Source organism: Orussus abietinus, unplaced genomic scaffold (assembly GCF_000612105.2).
Source record: "Orussus abietinus isolate OABI.00-Male unplaced genomic scaffold, Oabi_2.0 scaffold19, whole genome shotgun sequence".
Taxonomy (NCBI): Eukaryota; Metazoa; Arthropoda; class Insecta; order Hymenoptera; family Orussidae; genus Orussus; species Orussus abietinus.
In genome coordinates, this window is record NW_019395981.1 from 1,557,510 (window position 1) to 1,585,209 (window position 27,700).

The following is a 27,700-nucleotide window of genomic DNA, read 5'->3' on the forward strand; positions in this document are numbered from 1 at the left end:
TCGCGTATGTGCTTTACGGGGCAAAATGGCTGCAAACTGTGCGCCGCGTAAATGCGAAAAAAGGATGCCCCGAGTGTAGCCATCGAAATACTCGCAGCTTCGAGTTCAGAGTTGACTTTACGTTCACGGGACACCGAAAGTGTCGACAGACATTGTTGGAAATCCCGCTCGGCGTTTTTGTTGCGCCCACTTTGCACAAGAAGTTCGCGAAACGCGTTATTCGAATATCTAGCTAACGAGCTCAAGTGTCATTCGCGTACAGCGACTTCACTCGAGATGTCATTTTCACTCCAGGTTAGGGAGGCGTTGGAAGTCACTCGCGTTAATTAAGCGGTGAAAATGGTATTAATTACGCAATGAATCTTGCGAGGAATTTTCCGCGACATAAAAGGCACGCGCCCGAAGGCATCGCCATGACTTTTAGCGAAAGCTCGTTGAAAGAGAACTCCACTTTACCGAGACCGTCCCTGATGTACCCAGCATAGATAATTAATTATCCTGTTTTCTCGAGTGAAATGGTCAACATCGTACTATTTCATTCGTGCTACTTACTTTTTCCACCCACCCCTCTCTCGGGAAATTATTTGTCGACGAATTGCTCCTGAGCGTTCTAATTTATTGTCCACTGGTTGCGCGATAGGACCTCCACAAGTGGATGATTCAATTTTCCTCGTTATTGCTTTCGGGCCGAGGTATTCGACGTATGGGCAGGGAACGGCCTAGCTTCGAATTCGAGATTCTTGCCGATATAAAGGATCGATCTTTGCCGTCTGGCCGACGAAAATATCCGACGTCGAGTGCCGTGACGATACTCGTGGAACAGTGACGAGAGGGTGTTTATCTCGAAACTATTTAATGCAGGATCCTGATATAATATAGCCGAAGGTGGGTTCACACCAGAGTTCTTCGTGGTTGCGCGCCATCGCTTCCCGTCTCTCTTCCGGGCCGTGATAGTTTGGACGAGACTAATGAACGTCTCAAAATTAACGTCTAACACGGGTCTAGCTGGGCAGAGAATAGAGAAGATGACGTTGTTGAGGCTGGTATAAAATTAATTCCGAACACGGTGTCCAATTATTCCGGGAGCTCCTCGTCGGGCGGCCAGGAGGTGCGGAAGAGACGCATCGAGAAAGACGCCGTCGGGCTTACGTTTTACCATGGCCTTACCTACCTCCGAAATCGGTCCGCGTCAGTCGTACCTGGCATATTAAATCTGAAAATTCCAATATATATGTAAAATTATGTATTGCGGGCCAAGGATCGGGCGTCTCGCGCGATCATCGATTTTACATCGGCCGACGTTCCGTCGCGAGGCTCAATTTCCGATTTCTGAGAGTTCCTTAAATTGAAAGCTCTCATCGAGCTTCCGATCGCGCGACTTTTGGATCTTGTATTTCAAGGCGGACATAAATCGAAGGTTTAATCGGCCGAGCGAGGGACTCGTAAAAAACCTTGTTACGTCGAGGCGGAGGTTCTCTCTCGAGACGACTTCGACCCTTCGACTTTTCGACGAACCTCGCGCCTTCTCGAAGACAAGAACCGCAATTGCGTCGTGACTTTTGATAACAAGTGGATATCCGCCTCGACCATGTGTCCTCAAAGTTTTCAATTTTTTTCAACAACGAGATACCGATGCAATGGACTTAAAAAAAAAATATATTTCTAAATACAACCCCCAATCTACGTATACAAAAACTTCAGAGGCGGTGCCAGGGTCCTAACCTGCAGAAAAAAAAATCTTGGACGTTCTTTCCCCATCCAAATGTGTCCTTCACGTCGAGCTGGAAGTTCCCTGAATCGAAACCCAAATTGCAAGCGCAAAAGCAGAACACGTACGGGCAATGCAGAAATAATACTCGGTTTAACGTTATTACTTCATCAAGGCTCCCTGGTTTATCGGTGCTATTAGTGGAGCGAAGGTCGGCAGCGTGATCGCTCTCGTTGCATCTCCCTTTAGAAAGTTATTTACATCGGGCTGTGGAATAAATTTACCGCCTTGCTCGTTGTGATCATCCACCGAAACGAACGTTTCGTTCGTTTCTCGGTATACATTCCGTTTGAATGCCTGAAGTTAAGGACATTTGCCCACCGATGCAGCTTGTTTCTTGACTCGCTCAGTTTGGCGACTTCAAAGACCCTGAGGGAAACCGAGGCGTTGCGTTCCTCGATTTAGCGCACTCACCGTGCCCTGCTTCTTCGAGCTTCCATTCCATCGTTTCTCGATGTCCCACCTAGAATACTAATATCCGAAATGTAACGATCCCCTCCTAGGATCGATTTAAAAATAACGCCTCGATGTCAGAGCCGAACTCGCTCCCGTTACCCAACTCTCGAGGGAGTTGATCGCATCCCATACATAAAATCGATCCCCCCAATGACGTTAATCTTTCTAATTTTATCAAAATCCTTTCCCAGGGATTTCAAACAGAGCACGTACGGCATCCCCCTTCAGAGACCGAGAAGCATTTCTTGTAAACGACGGGGCTTCGTACGCGCTCTACGGTAACCGTATAACGACACTTTCGAGTACGGCTTCTAATAGTTGGGTCGAGACGTGCTTGTTTCGCCGTAAAGGTTTATTGCGATAAGCGTATAAAACGCCCTCCCCCCGAATTTGAGTTAAACCCCGGCGTTTATTACGAGGGCAATATTTGATTCTAATTTAACGCGACCATGCTGGAAGCGGATTCTGTCGCCGCGCGTCATCCGTCTTCCGTTAACGACTGCAAGACGGGAAGACGTGCCGACACCCTTGAATTCAGACAAAGAAACGCGTGCCTCGTAAATTCGGTCGAATCATGACGAACCGCACCGAGTTAGATTGGATTAGGTCAAGTAAGTTCCACGGAGCAGTTACGACAAGGGCAAGCCAGACGTTTCGTTAAAAATACGATCTCCTCGTCAACGCTTAACGCTTCCTTACGAGAGTACCCAGAAGCGAGAACCCGCGGGCGAGAGACGTGCACCTATCATGAGTACAGGGACGGGAATTAAGTAAGAAAGAGACCATACGTAAAAAAAGCGTGGAAAAGAAACGATTTCCCGGTAATTCCTGGATCCAGGCGGGATTTCTTTCCGCGGGTATTTACGCCCGAGATAACGAAAGGGTATCGACAGGGACGAGATAATCCATGTCGATGACGCCGAGGAAGCCCCATCTCGGAGTAACTTATTTTTATCGTCGTTCGGGGACCGTTGGCGGTCGTGTCTCGAAGAGGCTTCGGAGTTCCTCCGAAACGAAATAACGCGGGAGGGGCGATCGGGGCATCCGGGGGCGGCGGAGCGCGAAGTCCCTCGTCTTCTCGACGGGCGGGCCGCTTCCGGCGAGTGCCCTCTTCCGGGCAGGCCGACGTTATCGATGACTCAGGCGCCCTCTTCGGAAATCTTCATTTCGGGCGGCGCGGGGCGCGCATGCGCGACGAGGGCGGGCCGACAGGTGCGCGGCCGCGAGGGCGAGCGGCGCTCAGTTTCGGGAGGCGCGGATCCATAGCGAGTCGCCGCCGCCGCCAGTCGCGCGCCGCCTCCAGCCAAGGCACGTCGCACGCGCGCCCCCCACGCACCCGGAGCCGGGCCCGCGACCACGCGCCCGCCCGCCGGGCCCGACCGCCCGGCCAGTGCTTCGCGGACCCTCGGGAGGCGCGGGCGGCCTCCTCGCCCTCGCGACCGCGACTCTCCCGCCGGGCCCGGCATGCCGGCCTGAGTGCTCGCGCCCGCGCGCCCCCATCGAGTGCTCCGAGACCAGCGACGACCGCGAGAGGATGACTCGGCTCCACGCGCGCCTTCTCCTGTGCCTCGCTCTGCCGCTCCTCGCATGGCCCGCCCGAGGTAAGCGCTCCCCTTGGCCGGCTGACGGTCCTTCAGGTGCCCGCACACCTGTTCGCCGGAGTCTTTTCCCTCTGAAGGGAGCACGAGGTGGAACGGGTCGACTCGTGCGCGACTAGGCGCGTCTAAGGGCCTCGAAGAGTCTCCAAGAGTCTAGGAGGCGACCTTGGAATTTGGATAACCGAGGGGGAGATGGTTATAGCAAAGCGGGGATGTGCCCCGTTTCTGGAAACGAGCGATCATGGGGAAAAGTACGTGCATATACGTTTTCACCCTGGCCCCGACGAAGCGGAACCACTCGCCGGGATTGTTGGCAAAAGTGGCCGGTCTAGTGGAATTATTTAACGCGCGCAAATTAAATTCGGGACCGCGCTCGCCTCGTTTTCTCCGGGGTAGTAAACCCGCAGATTTTCGGCCTCCAAAGGCCGTGATGGACGTTCCGGGCTACTTACTGCTGTGCGTCGCGAATTCCGCTGTTTACGGGGAACGGGCTGCGTGCTCCCTGTGGATTTCCATTGTACCTCCGGGCTTTGAAGTATTCACCGATTTAACGCGCGGTGGGTGAAGCAGCGGACCGGCCTGTGGTGAGACGCGCGGAAATGGAGGTTTACCTTGGATTTCGGATTAGAAAGGAATTATTTTCAGGAAAAGTGGACGAATCAGAATGAATTCGCGGTTCATGACCTCATGATCCTGACCTACAACTTCGAGGAATTCAGATTAGACCTGAAAATAATTGATTGCGTGGGCGCAAGCGATTTCGAGTCTGCTCATGGATGGCTCGGAAGCGCCAGAGCTTTGGCCAAGTAAAATTGGACCACGCTCGAAAGCTGACCTACGACCAGTCGTGGATTGATGACGAAGTATCCGCCATTGTAGAGGTTTCATCGCGAAGCGAGCATCGAGACCCTTTTCGATTCTATTCGGTCTGTTTGGGGGAAATTCGGAATCGAGTGTTTTCCCCGGGAAAAAAATAAACAGAAAATGTTTCGTTTTCGTTTTCGTTTTCAGCGATACCCTCACGATAACGCCAACGGAATCGACGGGCGAAAACATGGAAAAAGGATCGTCCTTATCGCCAGTCGGATGTGCGCCGAATTACATGCGACCTGGTTACCGAACCCGGTCAGCAAAGTGCAGTTGGCAGTAACTAAGTGTCCAATGGCCCCGGCACATTTCCTCCGCAAACATTTGGCCGTTTGTTCCGTACATTTATTACGGTGGCCAGAAAATCTTATCGCGGGCTCGCTTTACAGGGAAGGACCGTTAAAATAATTGCTCTCGTCGGTAAAGCGAACCGGCGATAGGACACCAGCTCCCTGAAATTACGACGCCGGGCAGCGGAGATACTTTCCGTTGGGAGCTCTCGGGCTAAATTTTGACGGGGAGGAAAGAGAAAAGGGGGAAAAAAACGGACCGTTTTCTTCGGCTCGAACGAGCGAAGAAAGCCTCGTTTCTACGGAGCACTAAATACCGAAATAATTGAACCCGGCCCGTTACTGGGACCCTGCTTCTTTTATGACGCAGTTCCCGTTCCTCCAGGTCCAAACTACAAAGATAACGAGAGGAACCTACGGGCAAAGCGGAAAATTATCGATTTATTCCCTGGATATCGGGGCGATACGAGAGGGTTCTCCAGACGATCCCGTGAGGTGTCTCCTGTCGACTAATCGTCGGCATCTCGAAGAGGGTGCCACTCGATATTTCCGTTCCCTTAATTTTTAAACCCACCCCCGCGGTAACTCGAACTCTATCTCCCCTGTCCTGGAAAGCGTGCGAAAGGTGGAAGCGATACGTATTTCCGTATTTCCGGGGGCGTTTTTCCCGATTTTCGCCAGGGTAAACAATTAGAACGGCAGCGAGTGCTCTCTCCCAGCGAGCCGATTGCGCGCTGGGCCGAACAAACGGGCCGTTATTTTTTTGAATTAAAACGGAATATGCAGTTGTTTGCTCGGCGCCGATCGAAGCGGCGTCGCTTGAAACATCGGATCGTTTGGCCCATTTCGGCTCGACCGACTTTTACGGCGGGGCGACGAAACGCGGAACGAGAGGAAACTCGCCGGGAGGAAAGGCGACCCTGCCTTCGATTATGTCGTTAGGGGTTGCACTCGAAATAATCCCCCGAGTGGCGGAACGCTCCGCGCAATCCGCCTCTTCCGCCTCGCCTTGCATTTTTAAACGGCGCGCCCCCTCGCACCACGTCGACGCGGAGACGTATCCGCGGGCACCGCCACTTTCTTAGATTAAAATGCAGAGGGGTTATTACGCGGTGCCGTCGAGGGCCGTGTCTCGGAGGGAAACGTCTGGGAATCGTGAAACCGCTAGGAATCGAGAAATCGCGGTGGAGTCTTCTCCCCGGACGCAGCACTTGGCGACGCGAGACGAGAAACTGAGGGATCGTGGAGATTGAATCGCGACGGAAAAAAGAATATGTCAATGCAGTGCCAAAAATCGAGAATCGTGGAAATGAGCTGGTCCCGAACGAACCAAAAATCCAGGAATCGAAGGAATGTGCTCGTCTCGGACGAACTAGTCAACGTAACGGCAAAAGTCAAGGAATTATAGTGGCCCCTTTATCAATGCAACACCTGAAGTTGAAGAATCATAATGAATCGTCCAGGAATCGTGCACCCGCCAAAAATCGAGAAATCGCGGTGGAGTCTTCGCCCTGAAAGGGGCACTTGGAGATGCGACGCGATAAATTGAGGGATCGCGGAGATTTATTCGCCATGGAAAAAAGAACATGTCAATGCAGTGCCAAAAACCGAGAATCGTGGAAATGAGCTTGTCTCGGACGAACTCGTCAACGTAACGGCAAAAGTCAAGGAGTTATAGTGGCCCCTTTATCAATGCAACACCTGAAGTTGAAGAATCATAATGAATCGTCCAGGAATCGTGCACCTGCCAAAAATCGAGAAATCGCGGTGGAGTATTCGCCCTGAAAGGAGCACTTGGAGATGCGACGCGAGAAATTGAGGGATCGCGGAGATTTATTCGCCATGGGAAAAAGAACATGTCAATGCAGTGCCAAAAATCCAGGAATCGAGGGAATGTGCTCGTTTCGAACGACCTCATCGATATAAATTAAGAGGTGATATCCAACGGAGCCTCGTCAACGTAACGACAGAAATGAAAAAATCGCTGCAGTGTACTTGCCCCGAAAATACTATCCCACGTAATTGCAGTGTCAAAAATCGAGGAATCGTGGAAATGAGTTCATCTCGAGCGATCCCGTCCAGCTGACGTTAAAAGGTCTAGGAATTATGGTGGGCCCTTTATCAATTCAACACCTGAGGTTGAGGAATTACTATGATCTCCTCGTCGACGTAAAGAAACTCGGTCACACGTTTTCCGAATCTCATCCAAGAGTGGTCCGCAAAAACTCCCGGCTCGATTCCCGGACAATTCGCATTATTCGCCCCGGGACTCGGATTTTCCGTGCAGAGACGCGAGGGAACGGCGATACGTTAATTTACTTTGATTCTCCGGATTCGATTGGCCCACTTTTTGCATCCAAGTGTGAGATCCGGTTAGCCGTACGTTACTCGCGCGGCCGGTAGAATTTAACGTAAGCGCATCGGCGAGATAAATCCCCGAGAAGATGCGCTGCTTTGCGGCGGCGCGCGATCGGTAATTGCCTTTGCATTGTAATTTTCGCGCCCCGTGGAAAGGGACCCCCGATAACGTCGAAGGTCCAGAACGAAGCGGGGAAAATGTTCGCCCTATGGAGACTCTTTAAAGAGATACGACGGGGAGGGTTTATTTGAATAATTTACTGATACGTCCCCTTGTCGGCCCGGGGAAATACTCGAACCTCGACGGGTACAGGAATATGGCTATGGGCTTTTCACTTAATACGCCGGTATATTGCACCGGGCTACGCGAACCGATAATTGGCGTTGTAATCGTGCTACTGCTTCCTTCCTCGCGCGAGCCAATACGTGCCCTATTGTGCCAAGAAGAGGAGATACGTTTTGCTCCCGGCTGAATTGTGTAAACGGTAAAAATAACGCGATATCGGCACTGGAGGCTCGGCTGGGAAAGGGAGGGGAAACGTGGGAAAATCCCCGATCGGCCGGGGAACGCATCGGCATTAAATGCCGGCCTTTTTCACGGGGACGTCGTTCGGCTCGGCAGAGCACGTCCCGATTACAAGAGATATCATTTTAAAGCGAGAAGCTCTATACAAGGTAGGACATAGAAGGGGAGAAATCGTTCAGGCGCCGCCAGAAAGTGCATCCGACGAGACGCGACGATTCCTTCGACCTCGCGATTCCGGAAATGGAATCGGTCACGGAAATAAACATACGGATGGCGTTAAAACTAGAGTCCAATTACGCCTCGCTGGAAGGCGTTCAGGTACGTTTTCACGGGATATTCATTTTAACGAGTAACACGCCCTCGCCCGGAGGAGCCTCGCGGAAAAGCAGAATCTTGATTAATGAAGACAAATTGCGGTAGGTCAATCTGAAAGAAACTTAAAGTTCCTTTTAAAGTGGAGACTCCGTTCCGAGGTGGGCGGGATTTTAGGAGGGAAGAGGGCAGCCGACCAGTCCATGTTTACTCCTTCGACAGGAAGGAGGGAACCTATTTCTTGCGCGAAAGACGCTCCTCGTTTCGCCATTAGGGCGCCGAGTTTTCGGACGGGCCGGATGCGAGATACTAAATTTCCCGAGGTGTCAAGAGCCCCGAAACAAAGTCGCCTGAACTGGATGTATACTTGGACCTCGGGTGTCGCCGAAAACAACGAGGGAATTTCTTGGAAGTTATTTAATGAAGCACGCACAACTATTTACCCGACGCTCCGTTTATAATCCGTCTGCCGTCTCGACGGACGGGGAGAGACCCTTGCGTTTCCTCCGCCGTTTTGAAAATGAAACTCTGCGGGACGAACGTCGAGCGGAGTTAGTTCCGAGTGAATTCGGTCCGGGCCGATCGAGGAGTCGCGACAATTCGCCGACCGACATTCTGCCGGCAAAGTGCGCGATTCCGCTCGGAGGGGGGCATATTGCTCATTATGCGAAGGAAATTAATCGGGCACTTTGAGTCCCGTTAGTTCCTCGGTCGGTACGGCTTCTCGGCATAAGATATCGGAGTTCACTTAATTGGAGACGGCGGTTCTTCAGGGATATTTATTGCTCAAAGGGGAATCGCGGGGTGCAGCGGCTGCTTCCTTCCCTGAAGTTGACATCGACAACGGCCCCTGCTCCCTTTTTCACGATTTACCGGCATCTCCGCGGCAGCGAAGGAATTTACGCGATCGGTGAGTTCTTCCCTAGAACGATCCTGGCCGTAAAAAATGCCGGGGGAGGGAAGAAGTAGCGTTTAACAGCGAAGAGACAACGACAAACGAGTCGGCACGGGGCGCGGCAAATGAGCGCGGCAGTCGACGCCGCGATAAACGGAGAAAAAAAAGACCAGGTGAACGCCACCCCTCTCTCTTTCCCGCGGATAGGAGAGGCGCGGTAATTATTCCTTTCTTACGTTCCAACAATTTTGCCTGTTACTGGCCCGACCGTTTCCACCGCCGACGCGGCGCGGTCGGCAGTCGTTTCCATCGTTGTTAGAGTCGTTTCCACCGGGGAACATCGACCGGAACGCGAAGGAAATTAACCGGCTACTTCGAGTCCTATTAGCTCCTTCTAGTCCGAGACCTCCCCACGGAAGACGTCCAAGTTTGCTTAGACGGCGCCGACGGTTCGACTATATTTACCATCGACTGGGGCGAAATCACTGGGTCAAACTGCTCGCTGCCAGCCGAGAGAATTGACGGGGACAAAGACAAAGAAAACGGGAGAACATCATCGGCGATCGCCTACTCCCCCGTGACGTGTCGGCTTCGTCGTGTAAACCGACGAAACGATCTTCCAGGGTATCCGGAAAATGGGGTCGACGTCGAAAACCTCCGAATCAAGAGGGCGCCGGTTTCGCGGGAGACTCGTCGCCTCGGACACCCGATGATCCGGCGAGCCACCGCCTTGGGAATTTCTCCGCTCCGGAAATAGTCGGCCGTCTTGTGACCCAAATTTCTATCTATAAAGGTGGCAAACCCCGCTCCCGGGATTACGTTAGAGACTCGTAAGTCCCGGGAAACGTCCAGGAGACCGGGAGCGCTTACTCCTCGTATGTGCGCAAGGAAGTCTCTCTATATCAAGCCCGGCCCCGCGGGAAACTGCACGCTCTCGTCCCCGTGTAGACACCGTCCTGTAACTACCCCCGAATACGCGAAGAATCCCTCGGAAGACGAGTGCGATGGCCTGGAAAACGATAAGAGCCGAGCGAACCACTTGGTTCACAAATATCGGGCCATGCCCAAAACGTGTGAACCGCGATAGGCCCTCCTGTGCTCGGTATCCCCGTTCAATTAAATCGCAAACGGGAACTCTAACCCGAATATACCAGAAAATTTCGGCACGAGAATATTTTCTTCTTTTTTTTCTTTCGTTTTTCGTGTTCTTTCCTTCGGAATCATGCAAATAATCGAAGTTCAACTGCCGGGAAAGTTCCTCGGGGCTGCTGATATCGCTGCTTATTTCGTTGCCGGCGCAGCAATTAGTTCCCCGACGTTGCTGGAATCGTTCCCTGTCCCTGTATTAGGAAATAAGCTGGCTTGTTTGTGACCCCGGCCAGCACGGCGAGCGTTCGGCTAATATCGCTATTATTTCCGCGTATCCTGGGGAAAGTCTTTTATGTTTTTCTTTCTCGAGGAGGGACGGTGGTAAGTTAAGATTTTTGCCAGCGGCGTTTCCGCGCAGCTTTTCCGTCATAAATACAGTTTTTGTCGAGGCCGATGGAGCGTTCATCGACTGTGGGTGATGTGTAGCCTGGAGAATGGGATGGGACCGAGGATTATTTTCCAGCTCTTCCGAGTCGTTGACGCGAAAGGGTGACGTAGGTGTCGAGGTATACCTCTGGAGTCGTAATTTCCTTGCAATATGGAGGCGGCAAGGTGCGATGCATTGGTCGTCGCGGGTTTAACGAGTCGTGCAACATACGTGGCGTGTCCAGTCCAAATGAGGTTAGGTTCCACTCCCCTGTGAAATTCTCTGGAGACACGCAAGTCGTACCTGGACGGAAACAAAAACGTTCCTCTGAAGCCTGGAAGCTATCGCATCGGTCTCTGGGCTGGTCTCCCTTTCGGGTGCAATTTTTTAAATCGAGCTCCCCCCACGTGGAACCCTCGTTTCCACCCAAAGAATCGAACAATCCTTGAAAGGTTAAACGTTTTCGTAAACGAGTTACCCTCGATACGCGATCGCACCCTCAGGAATTGTCCCTGGAAGGTGCTAAACACATACATCCTGGGTACCCTACCCCCGTGAGGGCACTTTATGAAACGATAAATCGGCTTAAGAAGTTAGCCATTTTCTCGGCGCGATGTGCCATCCGATCCGGGAACTGAAACTCCCGGGGAGGATCTCGAAGTCCCGCAAAGAGAACGCGACGAAAGAGCGGGAGAGAGAGAACTCGCCGAGGCTGGCGTTAATTCGACTGAATTACGACACAAACAACTACAACGCGGGATCATCGAATCCCCGTTTTACTTAATTCAACGCTTACCAATCTCAGTTTCTAAGTTTAACGAAATTACCGATCGGCGGTACCACTTGCGCAACTCGAGGCCGAGTCCGGTCGTCGTCACTTAACAGGAAACGTTTTCTGCAGGAAATAGTTGCCATGTAGATTCACACGATAATAATAATTTAGAGCGGACCTTTCACGTCGCGCATTTGTCGGATGGCCTGACAGCAAAGTCCGTTTGTGAACTAAATATCCACGAGGGAAATTACGAGCCATCATTTCGTCCGCAGGCGGATACGAGCGGATGTGCGGCGAGGACGGTGTCGATTAATTGTCCGGCAGGGCTTTGACTGTTTGGGGAAATTCTCTAATCCTTTCTTGATAACCTCAGTTATTTTGTTCCTTAAGACGTCTCCTCTTGAATGATCTGAAACGAGGTTCCTTCGTCTCGGGAAATCCACCGACACGGAGTACCGACTGGCCAGGGGTGGAAATAAAAAATTAATTCCCCGGTTAATCGGCTAATTGGCAGGATTTTTAAGCATCGTCTGTCAGGGGAGTGCGGAAGAGTAGAACTTACCCTTTGGTGGAGAACGTTGCGCTGCGGTTGCGGAAACGTAACGTCATTTATGGCGTTACTCGAGTTACCGCGCGGGGTCCGACGCGATCGATGAGGATTTGTTTACACGGGAAATGCAGATAACCCGTTTGCTATTGGCAGCTGTCTGCATTTAAATGCCGCTCCGGGGCAGTCGATCGGCAGTCATGCTTTTACCGAGTGCGCGAATAGATTCCTTGCCCGGCTTATTGCGGCCTCGCCGAGGTGAGCGAAGACGCTCCTGAAAAACCGGGAGAAGCAATCACGGGTCTGACGTTTGATGTTGCACCCGGGAACCTGCTTGACGGAAGAAACGTGGACGGAATTGATCCCGTCTATGAATACGAGATTCCGATTCAATATCCGGGCTGTTCCCCTTAAATTCCTCCCGGATGCAAGGATATTCATCGCGAGCTCGATAACTGCAAACGAGGTAACGCGGTTAACGAGAGATTACTCGAAACACGCCGTAAGACCCAATACGGGGGAATAATTATCAAAGACGCCGACGGAGGTGGTTAAATCAGGCTGAATTAAAAATTTCACGAGAGCAGGGCATACATTTTTCCGTTTTTCTATTTTTTTTTTCTTTTTCCAGCGAAGAGATAACGACGCCATGTTATCGCGAGGGCGTTCGAAGCGTCGCGTTACGCACCGCCGCGAGAAAAAGAAAACGCGGGGTCGACGACGTTACGAAGAGTATCAAGCTACTTCTCGAGGTCGGGAGGCGAAACCTCTGTACTCGAGTGCCGCTAGGGACGTATTTCGTATCAAAATCGTTTGTTCAAAGCCGAAGATATCCTTGTCCGCGGATATCCGGCTAACGAGTCCGCCATTTCTGGCGGTGGAAACGGAACCGGCCGCAAACTGGATACTCGAGGGGGCGATTACGGGTTTGTCTCCGACTTGGTGTCAAACGTTCCATCTCGAGTGTTTACTCTTCGGTGGAGGGAGCCTCGGTTTACGCGAGTTCTCGAAATCGGAGGGGCCGGGAGGATGTAGGATGTAACGAGAGATGGGAATTTTCCGGGGGTGATATTTCCTCCGGATTGCACGTTGGTCGCGGCGAGGCGCGGCATCCATTCTTGCGTCACGTATGAGTATCGAATGAAGATGTCGTTGAGAGATATAAAGCAGTTGCCGCTATTGGATATCGAGTGGTGCATAACTTGGCACATCCCGGCAAGAGCCGGGCAGTCACTGCTCGGAGGAACAACAATGTGCCACCGAATCGACGAGGAGGGCCCTGTATATCGGGAAGAAAGTTTAAGTTAGCCGAAGTTAGATCTGAGGGGATGCACGCTGCCTCGTAAAACACCAGGGCGAGGGCCATTCCTTAGGAAACTTTCAATTGATCCGAGTCTAGTACATACGGAATTCAATACTAGAGAGAGATTTTAAATTTAGCGCCCTCCGGGGACGCAGACAAAAAAAAGAGGAAGCCTCGGAGGGCCTTGGGAGAGACTTCGAGAGTAACGTCGTCTTCGAAGGTGAAAATCATCGCCGGATCTCGGATTTCCAATGATCCCCGTCGACTTTCCCACCTCTCGATCCGGAGAAACATCCGGCAGGTGGACGATCCACTATTGGGTTCAAACGTACACCATAATCGGATTTCCAGGGAGAGCTGACGGAGGTTCGCCTAATTTGCTCCAGTCGGGTGTCCTCAAACTTAATCCCCCAGAATTTGGCCTCCGTCGATATAAAGCGACTGCGATCATCCCCGCCGAGCCTCGCGAATGGTAACTCGTCTAACCTGGTTATCCCAAACCTATCGTGCCCTAACTTCGCCTCGATGAACCCGGGCTCGGAAAGCGTCGCTTTCCCCTCACGAAGGGGACCTAGGGAAGAAATTGACGAAGGGGATGCTCGTTGGCAGCGATTAGCGATTTTGATTTTGGTGGCCGCAAAAAGTGCTTTGGACTCTGCGGGACAAATTTTCATTATCAGTAGTCCTAGGCGGGATATTACTCGACTCCGTTTCTGGGGGGTCGAAGGACTCAAAGGACTTGGAGAAATTGGAAAATCATACGACCCACCTGGAGGAAACTGAGCGGGGCGAAGAGACACGTCCGATCTTCGGCATCGATGCATCGAGATAGGGAATCGGAGATATTTACCTAACCACTGAGTAGAATCCGAGTTGGTTAAATCTCGAGGCACGAACTCGATTCCCCGCGTACCGGCCGACACCCAATTCCGTTCTTGGTGGGACATGGGATCCGAGTTCGCTCCTCGCTTACCTAGCCCGGTCTGGACCACCCTTGTCCCCTCGTTATATCCTTACGCGCGTTAACCGGGCGAGCTGGATGGCGAAGTCGACGAACCCATCGACGGGTGTCCTTTGACGTCGGGCCGTTTGAAAATTGCACACCCTCTGTTTCCCCGGGACGCTCGAGAGACCCGTAACTGCTCCGGACACTCGCGCGGACGAGCATCGGTCGGAGGGCACATCGATTCCGTCCCGGAACCGCACCGGAAACTGGAAAGTGCGAAGAGAGACGCGCCCGATTTCAAGCTCGAAGGCTCGGGCTTGGAATTTGGACATTTACCTAACCACTGGATAGATTCTTGGTCGGTTAGGTCTCGGGGCACGAACTCGATTCCCGAAACCCTCCACCCTGTCTCCGTTAGGACGCAAAGTCCGCTCCCCGTTTCGTATCCCGATCCTTCCTTGGACCGCTCGTTATATTATGACCCGCGGACCCTCTGTTGGGTCCTTTGATATGTATATATCATATATTTCGACACTTCGTAATTATGGGAAGTCGTTAACGGCATCTAAAAATCTTTTCGAAGAGCCGTCTCTCGCGTACTCTTTGCCGTTCTTTCGCGTCGAGAGCGTTATTGTTCGCACTAGATAGCATCTGTGGGAAACACTTGATAGATTTGACCTGCACGTTCTCACGTACGCTCTCAATTACCATCCGTGGGATCGCGTCCGAAAGGCGAATACGCAGATGTGTTTTCTACCAGGGAGAGTCGTGCTCGGGGTGGTAATGAAGTTTTCAAGGTACGGTTGCTACCGAGAAGAAACAGAGGTATCTTTAATTCCTTCCAGGGATATCCGAGGGAATTAACCGAGAGGCCAGGATGTGCGATCTGGGCGTCCATTTTTACCGAAAATCTTGGACTTTGCGAACGGTGGATTAACTTCCGGGCAGGGAAGTTATAGCCGTGGTTTTGGCTTCAACTTGAGGATGGAGGCGTGATTGTCTTGAGGCGTGTTGGTTACAAGGGCCGCTACGGGATCTGCGAATGCAAATTACTGGCAAGGCTCTATTCCCCAGTCTCTGATTGCATTCTACCTCATCCCCGGCCTCATGATGTTTCCCTGAATTCCGATTGGAAGCAATCGAATTCGGCTATCCTTAATTTCAAGGCAGAGCTCGACGAGCCGCGGATCGCCATTTCGAATTCAAAGAAGCACCCTCTATAAGCATGCTAATGCACCCTGGAATGCACCGACGTTTCGTTCACCCGATACCTAATTAAAGGTGCAATTGACGCTCAGAACTGATTTCCGTAACGCGCGGGGCCGATGCGGCGCATGCTTTTTGCCAAGCCAATTTCTTTTGGCGCGGATTAAGCTTTGGATTTGCATAATAATATATAAATTGCAAGCCAGCACGTGTGAACTCGGTATCGTGCTTTTGGTATCGGTCATTCCGGGAATTCACTCTTTGATCCGCCATCGTATTTACGTGCTTGAATACGCACCCCCAGCGTGTCTTATCTCTTGTTTCAATGCTCGTGTAAGCTTCATCTGATTATCCCAATTAGCTGACGAATTTAAACGGCTTAAAGTCTACCGGCAAGATGAATACGCGAGACGCCGAAAAGGGGGACGTATAATTAAATCATTTGCTTGGGCCATTTGTTGTAATTAAGACCGTTTGATTATTCGCGTGATTTTCGAGTCAGGCCGTTGTTACGGTGAAATGAATTCGCTGGTTTGTACGAGAACAACGGTAGCTTTAGAGAACCGTGGTTTCAGGCATGTAGATCGTAGTTTTTTCCAGCTTCCTGCCACACGTCACGCTGGCCATGCATAGGAAGATTTCTTTCGGAGCTCGGTTTGCATAATGCGAGGTTCCTCAAACACCGTTGAATTTCATAATTGACTGGCTCTTTTCATTTGCGACGGATGCTTAGCGAATCGAGTTTCACCCCGAATTGACGGGCTTAATTGATGCACACAATGTGCGCCTGGATAATGATATCCCTTTAAAATGTAAATTTTGCAGAATTTTTCGTACAAACAAAGGGATGAAATTTCTAGCCGATAACAGTTCGAGCGACGCCGTTTAACCGCGGTGGCGAAAGAATTGCGATTCCCGAAAAATGGTGGCATGAGTAATATGTCGATACTTCCATTTGTATTCGAGAGCAATTTCGGTCTACTCTAATGATCAACGACGACAGCGGCGTACATCGATTACATTCATTTGTTAGTCCAATGTGTTTCCCCAGAGTTGATAAAGCTCACCACTTCCATTCGATCGTTTAAAACTCACAGCACCTATTACTCGCCGTTCGGTCCTGCTTTTCTTTGAGCCCGCGTTAAATATTGTTTGCCCGGAGAAATGTTTACTCAACGGAAGGGGAAACGCGGGCTAATAATTTTAATCGTTAAACAGCGAGTCGCGATTCGACGCGGGAAATGACTCCTTTGGGAAATGGTCCCCCGTCGGTTTTTTATTTTTTATTTTCCCCGAACAGAAATGAAAAATGGGGGAAAGTTGACTGCATTTCCAACGGAGCTGTGCAGTTTTAAAACGATATCCCCTTCTCCATTTGCGGAAAGGAACTGGCGCACGTGGATAAATTCCATCCCGCCCTCCTGTCTGGAAATATGCGACTCTTACCGTAACCACCTTGTGCATGACTAATGCCTGCGTGACGTTCAGCCCCAACAAAACGGTAAAAAGCGGCGGAGCTTTTTTGACTTATGGTGCTTAGTAATTCAAGCTGTTGTCGCGGTGCCATGCAGAAGAAGATCAATATCGCCGCATCTTGCACGTGGCACGATTCGAGAATTCCTCCCTCGGCGCGAAACCGTCGAAAAAGCCGCTAATGTACGTAGAGAACGGACATAGAGCCGGTAATTGTTTTAAGTGGCATCCGCTCTGCCAATGGGAGAGGGAATTAGGCCCTTACTCTCGAAATTGGCTTACCGAGTGCATTTCGCTCGACTCCTGGCGTCGCGGCGTCGCGACATTTTCGAGGCGAATGATATTCGTATTACACCACTCACAATCCATTTAATGACATCGTAAATATGCATTATGACGATAAATTTAACGATTGCGATCATTTTGAAGAATTGGAAACTGCAATGTAACACGTAAGACTGTATGATTTCAATAAAACTTAATCCTCCGTTCATTCGATCGTGATTCTATTTTATGAACACCCCAGTGTCACTTCCAAAGCGGGTTACGACGATGCGCCAGTTTTATTTTAACCCTTGTTTTTGGTACTCCATGAATTTTTAATATCTCGAACCTCGAGAGGCGTTTCGCGCGTCGAATTCTCCCTCGCGAGAGGGAATTCTCGCCCGATCGGCTTAAAGTTTTGAATTATTGCCGGAGGAAGAGTCCGCGGAAGCATCGAAACGCCCAGGACGAGAGGCGTCGTTATACGGCGCGTTCGGATTACCGGCCTGCCCTGGAAATCCGGAGAAACACATCTGAATTCGCCCCCACACACGACGCTAAACTACACGGGGTATCCGTACGTTGCGCGATACACACCGCGGCAAGTTGCGGAACTCCCTGCCTTTTAAATGGAAACTCGCAAAGAAAACTCCGGCAAGTGTGCAACATCGGAGCCTAGTGTTGCGCCGTGCCGGATAATGCGCGGGAGTTGTCGAACTTGCCGCGGTACGATATTCGCTCGAGAGGCCGAGCGGTAGCAGAGCTACCAACAGTGAACTCGAGTCCCCCAACTTTAGATGATTTTCCGCTTTTGACGACGCACCGAAAATCCGAGCATATCCCCACGAGCACGTTTCCGCTGTTAGGCCGTTTCTCGGCCGCAGGATCGAAAGTCGCCTCGCGTCTCTTTTTCCATTGTATCGAGATCGAGCGCAACTCCCTGAGCCCCTTGTAGGTGATTCTTGGTTCCTCGTTTCATTTCCAATGGTTTCAAAATCGAGCGCGATGCCGTAGATCCCTTACAGGTGATTTTCCGTTCCTCGCCTCGTTTTCTATTTTTTTCAAAGTCGAGCGCGATGCCCTAGACCCCTCGCAAGTGATCTTTATCCACCCCTGTCCCATTTTCGATTTTCTCAAAATCCAACGCGACATCCTAGGCCCCCGCTGGTGACGTTTCGTCTTGCATCTTCTTTCCTATGATATCGAGATCGAGCGCGACGCACTAGGCCCCTCGCGAGTGACGCTTTGTCGCAGCCACTCGGTCCATCAGGAAGAAGGCGAGGGCGTAAAGATCGAACGTTAAGTATATACGTCCAAGTTCGTTCGCAGAGTGGAGAAAAGCTGCCGTTGAAATGCACGGGCGGCTACTTACCTCCCGAACCCATAGAACCTCGCGCGTCAGCCTCGACGCGGAGGTTCTTTGCTCTCGTCGGAAATAGAACGGCAAGAGGGAGAGAGAAAGAGAGAACGGCGGCGCAAATAACACCCTATAGTTGTGCGTGCATTACGGAGCCGATGCGTCCGATAGGTTCGATCCTCGCGAAGACGCGTCGGGAAAAATTCTATCTAGAATCGATCGGCCGCGAGGAATGATTAAGCTTCGTCGGGCCTCGAGCTCGCTTATGACCGAGAATATGTAACTCATCGTCGATGCCGATCCATCCGTCGGTCGGATTCACGGATACATTCTTGCCGTGCATTTGCATCTCGGGATTCACTCTCGGATCTCTCCCTCCTCGAGACCCGCGAGAAATCAGCAGCCGAGGAGGGTCGTCGTTCGACGAAGCTCCGACGTTTCCTTGGACCTTTGAATTACCGAGATTTCGCACCGCGACGCTGCTCTCCCTCCGCCCTTTGTCTCCTGCCGAACCTCCGAGGAATCGCTCGGCGGAAACTATTACCGTACAAGATTAAAGGACGTTAAACCGATTTTGCGCTCCCCCACGAGCGTATTCGTCGGCGCGATTCGATGGAACTCGGTCGTCCCGTGGGGCCTGTAAATGGACTTGAAAACTATACCGAGGCCGGCCATCTCGAAACTCCCCTGACGACGATAGACGCGACCCCCCTCGAATTGCTGCGCCCTCCCGACCGCGCCGGGGACTTCCTTTTCGACCTCCATTCTAATTTAAATTGAATTCCTCGGGAGCGTAATAGTTTTTTCAATTCCTAATGCGCGACGGCGGGGAACGCACCTCGGGAGTTCCGGAGGAACGGCCAAAGTCTCGCCCTCGAAGGGACTTTAACGCTTCCGGCTCTTAGGCGCCTTAAGACTTCCATCTCCGATCTGGAAATTACGCTTACCAGGGATTAAAGAAATGGCTACCGGAAGTCCCGTCGAATCTCCTGGTCGATGTTTCGATGGCGTCGGAATTTACCCCCGAAACCCGGCTCCGATTATTCGGTACTTAAGAGATTTCACTCTGTAACCGAAGACGCGGTTGGATTGATCGCGGTGCGGATTCTGCACGCGTGGCGCGGGCTGCAACGGAGAAGTTGGAATTGCACGAATATCTAATATACACGGCAGAAATTACTGTACAAACGTCGGACAAACTCTGATTGGAACTATAGCGCAAACACGGCGCAACGGTGCAAGCTCGGCAAAATGTGACTTTGCGGAGAAACGCCCCTCCGCCGGAATGGGACCGGAAACCCGGACCGACCATTGACGTTTTCCCTTATTTCCCGCGATATTCGCGGTTCGACGGAATGTCCATTAATTAGCGGCTTCGGTTTCGATCCCAAATATCGAAAAACGAATCCTGCCCTTCCCTTAAATACCGCCTAGATTAGTCTCGGACAGGAGGCGAGGTGCAGGGTGCTCTCATTTCAATGACTTCTTGAAATTTTACGCACCGAATGAGCACCAGCCGATGGTCGCGCGTGTTCACGTATCCAGGAAAAAAGCGTCTCCCTCGTTTACGTTACTAATGGCACGGACGTGCGACCAGAGGAGGCGCTCCTCTATTAGGAATCCGGGTCATCCTAAGACACGGCGCGGCGAATTTCCCTGCGGCGCGAAGCAAGACGCTTGGGAGCAAGATTTCACCCGGTACCGAAATTTCCCTTCGAAACTACCCCCGAACTCGAAAAAGACCTAGAAAGAAGGCGCCCCCTCTGGGCGATAACCCCCTCGGAGGACGAGACTAATGAAAAATGTTATTTTGCATTTAAATATCCCCGCCGTTTCGCGCATCGTTTACGACCCCCGTCCATTACCACCCTCGGATCTGCACGGTACACCTGCGGTATATTGCAAAAAAGGCTCGTATGGCGATATTAACCTATTTAGAGGTGGCAATGCCGCAGCGGAGACGATTTAACGGCATCGCATGCCCGCCCCGATTTATGAGGCCACCGAGGATACCGGCTTTAAGGAGGACTTACGAGTTCGGTGAATTTTTTGCCCCCCGTGTTCTCCGAGTCGATAGCTCGATACCGCGGAGAGTTCGCATCGCCGGGCGAAGCCATAATTAGGTCGGCGAACGAACGGCGGAAAAAGTCAAAGCGCTCTTAATCGGTGCGATTGGATCCGATCCGGACTCCGCCTCTGGGACTTTGACGGGTCGACTCGTCGTTAGACTCGCTCCAGAGACGCCGAAGTTCGGCGTCGGTGAGGTGCTAAAAACCGATGGTTACCGCGTTTTTCGGCCATCTCTTTTGCGCCCTCGTTCGCGCGACGAACGACGGAATACAGGGAGCAACGGACTTCGCGGTCACGATTTTTCTACGTACACGCTGGTCCTGTTGAAAATGGGGGCGGAAAGTCAGGTAGAATTTTTCCGTACCTATTCCTTAGCTCGTAATAATTTTAATAATTTTAATTGAATAACAGCGCTGAATCAGCTGCGCGCTGAGCCGTTCGCGACGTAAATGCAAGACAGCCCGTGGTTCCGATTCTGGATTTCATACGATCAACTTTCGCAACTTTCGAAATTGCCACTTTCAAATAATGACCAATGACCTGGCTTTGCAACAACGGGAAATTTTTCATGCGGATCTATCCGTATGCGAAAAAAAAATTCGGCCGAGCTCGAGAATCAAATCCCTGGATGGCTCATTTTCCATTAACTGTTACAAGGAGAATTATGCATCGGGGAGAAACATTGTATAGGAGTTTTCGACCCCGTCTCCAAAGAGGAACGGGGTGGGTAAAGCGTTTCATATTACTTTACATCTTGTAACGTGTATTTGTAGTCACTTCGTGTAATCCGATGTACAGGGTCGCGGAGCGTTGGGGGAGCGTCGTGGGGTGCCGTGGAAACATCGTGGAACGCCATGGAAACATCGTGGAACGTCGTTGTAGCGTCGTGGAAGAGTCGCGCTATCGGGTCAAGGGAGCGTCGAGGCGCTCCTTCGGGCGTCGGTCCCACGTGCGGGGCCTTGTGCGCCTCCGCGCTCCGCCGGTGCTCCCTCGTGCGTGGATCCTCTTCTCCGTTCCCACCCATCGAGAGTGCCGGGAAAAAAAAAAAAAACGCAGCAGGTACCACAGAAAAGGAGTGCCAGACCGTACTCTCCCGTCTCGTCTCGTCGCGTCTCGCCTCGTCGCGTTCCTCCTCGCGGGGAGCCGGGGTCGGAATCCTTCGCCGCTTTTTCCGGTCCTCTTAGTCGAGAATTTGCGACCCGCTCTCGTTGCCTCCACCCCGACTGGCCGGTAAACCACGGTCGACCTCTCGCAGCGGTTCCGCACCCTGCGCGACCTCGAGATACAAGCCGTGAACTACGCGAAATTCCCCAATTCGTGCGAATTCGTCGATGCGACATGCCGGCGTTACGCATTACGCAGCGACGGAAATCTTCCAGAGCAAGAACCGTTGACGCGGGAAATTCTCCGGTTTAAAATTCCGCGCAAATCCGCACTATTTTCATACGTTTACCCAATCGCGAGCCTTGAACCATGTACAGTCTCTGGTGGCCTTCACGCGCGTTTATTGACTCTTGTCGGCGCTTTACATCGTACATCGGACCGAAGTCAGGGCGGAAATGGCCAGAGTGCCGGTAATGCACGTTGTGGATTTAAAAAGAGAAAGTGAGGCGCGCAAGCTTCTTTTCCCCACTTCTGCGTCTTTCCCGCGAAATTGGATTCGTTCGATCTCGCGTAGGTATTCGAAGGTCAAATCGACGAGTTCCTGTATAATCGAGCCGCGCCTCGGCAACTCAAACGAAAGTTTATTAACTTCGAAAGTGCGAGGCGCGAGAGCTCAGGGGGACTTGCTTCGAGGACTTAGTCTGCTGCGACTTGGGTTTGAGTTGGGGTACGCGGGGGAGGGAATTTCCCACTTTTTTTTCCCCGTTTTTCGAAACGCGAAACATCCAGCATCGTGTCCGATTCTAGTCCCGAGTCGCGAGCTTTCACGGGCCGGTACACGAGAACCATCGTTCGTTTATGACGCGGGGGATTCAGCGATTCGCGCCGTGAAAGTCGAACCGCGTGTATTTGCATTAAATTGGACTTTTTTTCCTCCTATTTCGGAGCGGCACTCGACGGAATCGATACCACACCGCCGTGCATTCGGGCCAGCGTATCTGGAAACAGGTGGCGTCCCGCTTGCTATCGGGATTAGACCGAAGCGAATCCGCAGCGGAACGTCCGAAATCGGAAGACCGCTCGTGGATCGACTTTCGCGGCTCCAGTTTCCGCGTAGCGCGATTTCGGGCTTCGGACGTCTCTTGCGGAGATTCTCCGGTGTCCATGGGAGGAGGGAAAAAATGAAAAGTGAAAAGCGGAAAAGGGGGAAAAATGGCCGGTCCGGGATTACTGAGAGGGCTCGGGTCTGGCCGGGAGTCCCCGCAAAGTTGGTCATTATAAATCGGGCAGTTCTGGCCGGAGTTTTAATCCGGTCCATTATTCAATCCCGTTCAAACGGGTCCGGCGGCCGATCTCTCGCCCCTGCCGGGAAACTCCGGGGCTGATAAAACTCGGCTGGCCTCTTGTTTTCTTTTTCCGCCGCGAAGGTGGAAAAGCGGCGACGAGTGCACTCCATTCGCGCGAAGGAGCCGGCCGGGGCGTGGCACTTTTTATGCTCTCGCGCTTGGTTTTCGCCGGTTCCTCGACTCTCCCCGTCCCTCTTGAATATTCATGGACACGTTGCACCGTATCTTAACTCGACGTATCCTCCCTTTAATCTCGCGGACCTATCGGAAGCGATTGCATTCGTGGAATGGACAATTCGACTCTCTGGTATTGGCATATAGGCGGACGGCGCAATTGGACCGCGTCCTGCCGGCGCAAAAACCTCGGAGAATGAAATATTACCCTCAGAACGGTGCCAACCGGCAGATGTAGATTTCTCGCTGTCTCCATAAGGACACCCATTCGTTATTGCTACGGTGGATGCGTACGAGGAGATATCTGGACCGGTGCCTCCAAAGGGCGCTCGTCCGAACTCGCCAGAAGGCGATGAGTGCTCGCAACGAATCGACGCGATCGATTTTCCTCTTTGCAACATTCTGATATACCTAGCGAAACCGGCGAACACTTCCAAGATGTGATATCCAGTGGATGGAAATTTCGCGCCTCCTTCGCAATGTCTATTCCTCGTTACGACGATGGATGCTCACGGGGAGATTATCCGCCCCAATGCCTCGGAGGGCTCGAATCTCGAAGGGCTCCCACCGAATTCTCGCTCGGCCCTTTCGATGAATCGAACCGATCGATCCAGCCGTCCTCGCAACTAAGCAAACGCTCTTCGACATCCCGAAATACCCGGCGAAACCATCTATGGCCATCGGAGAAACGCTCCGCCCTCGCGGCGATACCGCGCGGTCGGCCCGCTCGAGGCGTTCCGTCCCCGGACTCGACTCGCACCAGGGAACACCTCGGGAAAGGAACAAGGGATATCTTCGTTGGAACGGCGAGACTATTCCGAGGTTGGGTTGTTCGAAAGCTCCTCGCGGTTCTCGAAAGGCTCCGCCGAGCTTTCGCGCTTGCACCCGATGGAGCGCGGAGCTTTACGATGAATTAATGCCATCGATCTAGCCGTGCTTCTGGCATTCTCCTATTCAATGCCGGCATTTTGGGGTAAACCGGCGGAAGCTACTTCAGAGACGGTCCGACGACTCCCGCGGCGAAATTCCGCATGGCCGGCGCGCCCTGGGAGTGAATTTCGAGGGCGGATTCGCTCGAATAATCGACGAAAAAAATACTCATCCGCAAGTTCTCGCGCTCCGTTTAATCCCGAGTTTCCAGATAATAGCCCAGAGATGGATCGAAGCAATGGACTCGATCGCGCCATCGACGTTCCGGGATTTTTCCTCGACTTTCATCGACTTCCGACGGCGACGCGAAACTCGATCGACGTCCACCGGCCAAATCGGCGGTCGTAAGACGTAACGGAAGGGAAGCGGCGTTTTCCACCGGGACAGAACTTACTCTCGTTTAACGACCCTCGGAAGGAAGCCCTTACGGGAGTTTGGAGATGGGGAAAGGGTTAATATAATTTGCGATAAAACGGACCGAATCGCGAGCAGTCCTCCGGAAGGACAAAAATGGATCGTCCGGGAAGTGCGACCGTCGTAGGTATATTTCTGGGATTCCGCTCTTTTACGGTCCCGCGGATACCGCAGGTTTTACTCCGCGTACACTTTACGATTCTATACGGATACGCCTGGCTATATTCCGCGCGGCCGCGGGCCGCGTTCGAATTCGTGAGGAAAAAAGCGCGCGTTCAAAATTTCCACCGGGGCCGATTTATTCCTGCCTCGCAGTGCGTCACTTTTATCGCGCAAGAACGGAAACACCGGCCGCCATTAATTATTTATACGTTGGCGGCAACGTTGTCGAATTTAACCCGATTAACCGGTAATCCTAAAATCGATACTCGCAATCATCTGCTCCGGTTACACCGGGCGTTTCCAAAACAGGCGCCCGTTCGATCCCGGTGACATCGGACGCCGCGATTTCCTCCTTAAAAAATTCATCAGCCGAGTGCTCGGGACTACAAAGGGGACCGTGTTTCGTAGTTTGCGAATCGAAACTTTATTCCATTATACGGAGATACGAGTGGAAAGTGCTCGAACGTGGAGTAAATTTGCCAAGTTTCCCATTTCCCTGGACGGGGAGAGCTTTTTAAAGAAGGCGCAAAATTACGTTCCCGGTCGGATCCTTCGGACTCGACAAGATTTCTCCCGCGAGCGTTTCCCCATACCGTAGGTTGTCTGCGGAAGAGTCGTATGGTTTTTTTTTTTCCCCGCGGAATTCAAGATGCGAGCCTCGTACCAGCGGGTGACAAAAGCGCGCAAGCACGCCCATAAGGCAGGGTTATGTTTCGTCGATAATAAAAGTCAGGTCTGATCGCAATTCTCGATCGACCATATCGGCTTGCCGTAAACCGCGTACGATCGTAAAGGCAATAGCCACGGCAAAGTCTGATCGGGCGATGGCTTCGTTTCCACCGGTGCAGGAGCCTGGCTCGTATTTGATTACTCCCCGTTAAAACCGATCTAGCCCCCCTGCTAAGGATATCCGTCGATGGAACTGATCGAGATTTCGTGGGTCATGAAACCTGCCGGTTATCGAAGGATCTGGCCACTTAGAGATATTTAGTCCCAGGGGTAGAATCCGTCGAAACGGTGCCAAATGTCGACGCCTCTTGCCCGTGAGTCTCGGGCCGGTGCTCGAGACAATCCTACCTCGACGCCGCCTTGTCGATGACGACTTTTTCGAAGAATTCTTCCCGATGGAAACCCTAGCCGGGACCGTTTGCGTCTTACGTGGTTTCGCGGCTTCTGTCACCGCCGAACATAATTAGCCCTGGTTTCCGACCTCCAGCTATTTTCGCACGGGGAGAAATTGGCGCGTCGCCATTGCCGGCACGATTCCGCTTCTTTGCTGCCGCGTTGCCACCGTCGTCGGTCGAGCTGCACGATTTACATATTACAAAAGATTATTACCCCCGGGTTCTGGTCTTCGCGGCGATTTGGGGCGCCAATCGGGCCGGATTTCGGACGCAATTGACACTTCGCGTACTCGACGCAATGGCCGCGGGCGACATAATTCGCGACCAGCGATGCTCGGCGTCGCGTGGTTAATGGAAAAACAGTCGCCATCGGTCCTGTCATCACGCGAATATTAACCTCGTCGAGCTGTCGCGCCGGCCGATGAAATCGCGTGATCTCGGAAGATCGTCGAAAACCAGGATCGACGGAATAATCCGATGAAATCATTGCGGACGCGCCGAAATAGAGCAGCGGAACCAAAATGGCGACGCGGCCTCGGCGCCTCCGAAGGCTGCCCCGAGACGGCGAGATGACTCTCTGCTTGGAGATTAATTTCCTATCCAATAAATATAGTCTCTTCCTCTCCTCCTCGATGCTCCGATGACGCGATCGGCGATCGGCCTCGCTCCTCGTTAACAGTTTAAAAAAAAAAATCAAATTTATCCTCAGCTCCCGGAAAATTCAACTTCGAAATATGTCACCATTTCTATTATGGAACGAATGCAAAGGACGTGGCTGTATGGGGCCTTCAAATTGACGTTTTATCAAGCTATGGTACCATTTTAACGTCCCGGTGGACCTCGATATCCGCGAGTTGAAAGCGGAACTCGAACCGACCTCCTCACTTACCTCGAAAGACGCTCCGAATAAGCTACCAGACCGAGAATGCGATTCTTTTCCGGGATCCTTAATCTACAACGTTACCCACTTTGTTAAGGGAAGTTACGCCCCCGTCACCCACTTACCATGGAATGGCTTCGCTGAAAACTAATCTACCTCCTTTGCCGCAATGTTAAAAGCTCGTGAATCCAGTTTAGACGGCGTTAATTCACCTTCTTCTGGTTCTTACGTCCATTAACCTCCGAAATTCAACAATGTGCCGGGATAAAGAGGATAAATTATGTACTCTCGATAGACCTCGGTGTTGCGATTTAGTACAGCCGAATAACGTCTGTCTGGGACCGTGTACACGAGAGGGTCCTTTCGGTCGAAATAGATTGCGTTTGGCTGTAATAAATCCCGTCAGTGTCCTCCATCAAGGGGATATTTATTTGAACATCCTCTGGTGCTGCAATTTCTTGGGAACAGCGGAAACGTCCCTGGCGGGAAAAAGGAGGATGAGTCAAGAGATAAGTTTTGGTCGGGCGACCGAAACGTGTCCTGGAGGGAATTTTGAGTCCTTCGGTGATGTTTCCGAGATTTTTAGAACCGCTCTCCGTATGTCCGTATTCTATTAAATATCGAATCGTGATTCTTTTATCGAGCACCTCGTCGGTATGGATGGAGGCGCGGATAAGCTCGAGGATTGATTTCTTCGGGTCACTCGAAGCATCCCCGGGTAGAGCTCCGCCATCTTCTGTATTGATTCCTATTCCTTTACGCGTACGCACCTCCAATCATCCTTCGGTTACGAATACCGTATAATATTACCCAGTGGTTATGACGCACTAAAGCTGCCCAGAATTGATGAACGATTTAATTTGAATTTACGAGCTTTAAACTCAGTCCTAGTACCCACGATAGGCGCCAACGAATTCCACCCTGTTTCTTCGTCGATACCGATCCCTTGCCCGATCCTTTGCGAAAACGTTCCTCTGCCAGCCTTAGAAATTAGTTCGCCGGTTAAAAAATTCAAGCGTTCCCTCGGTCGGCTGCCGGA

General features: G+C 51.9%; 1 protein-coding gene across 4 annotated transcripts in view; it reads left to right on the forward strand.

The window, feature by feature from the left end:
* The first annotated feature begins 3,638 nt into the window (after positions 1–3,638).
* LOC105699806 (hemicentin-1) overlaps positions 3,639–27,700 on the forward strand; it is a 112,399-nt gene continuing 88,337 nt past the window's right edge. For all 4 annotated transcript variants that reach the window (XM_023433853.1, XM_023433854.1, XM_012425125.2 and 1 more), the window contains exon 1: positions 3,639–3,825. In XM_023433853.1, the coding sequence (XP_023289621.1) occupies positions 3,759–3,825 (67 nt within the window). In that variant the 5' untranslated portion in view covers positions 3,639–3,758. The remainder of the gene's footprint in view (positions 3,826–27,700) is intronic.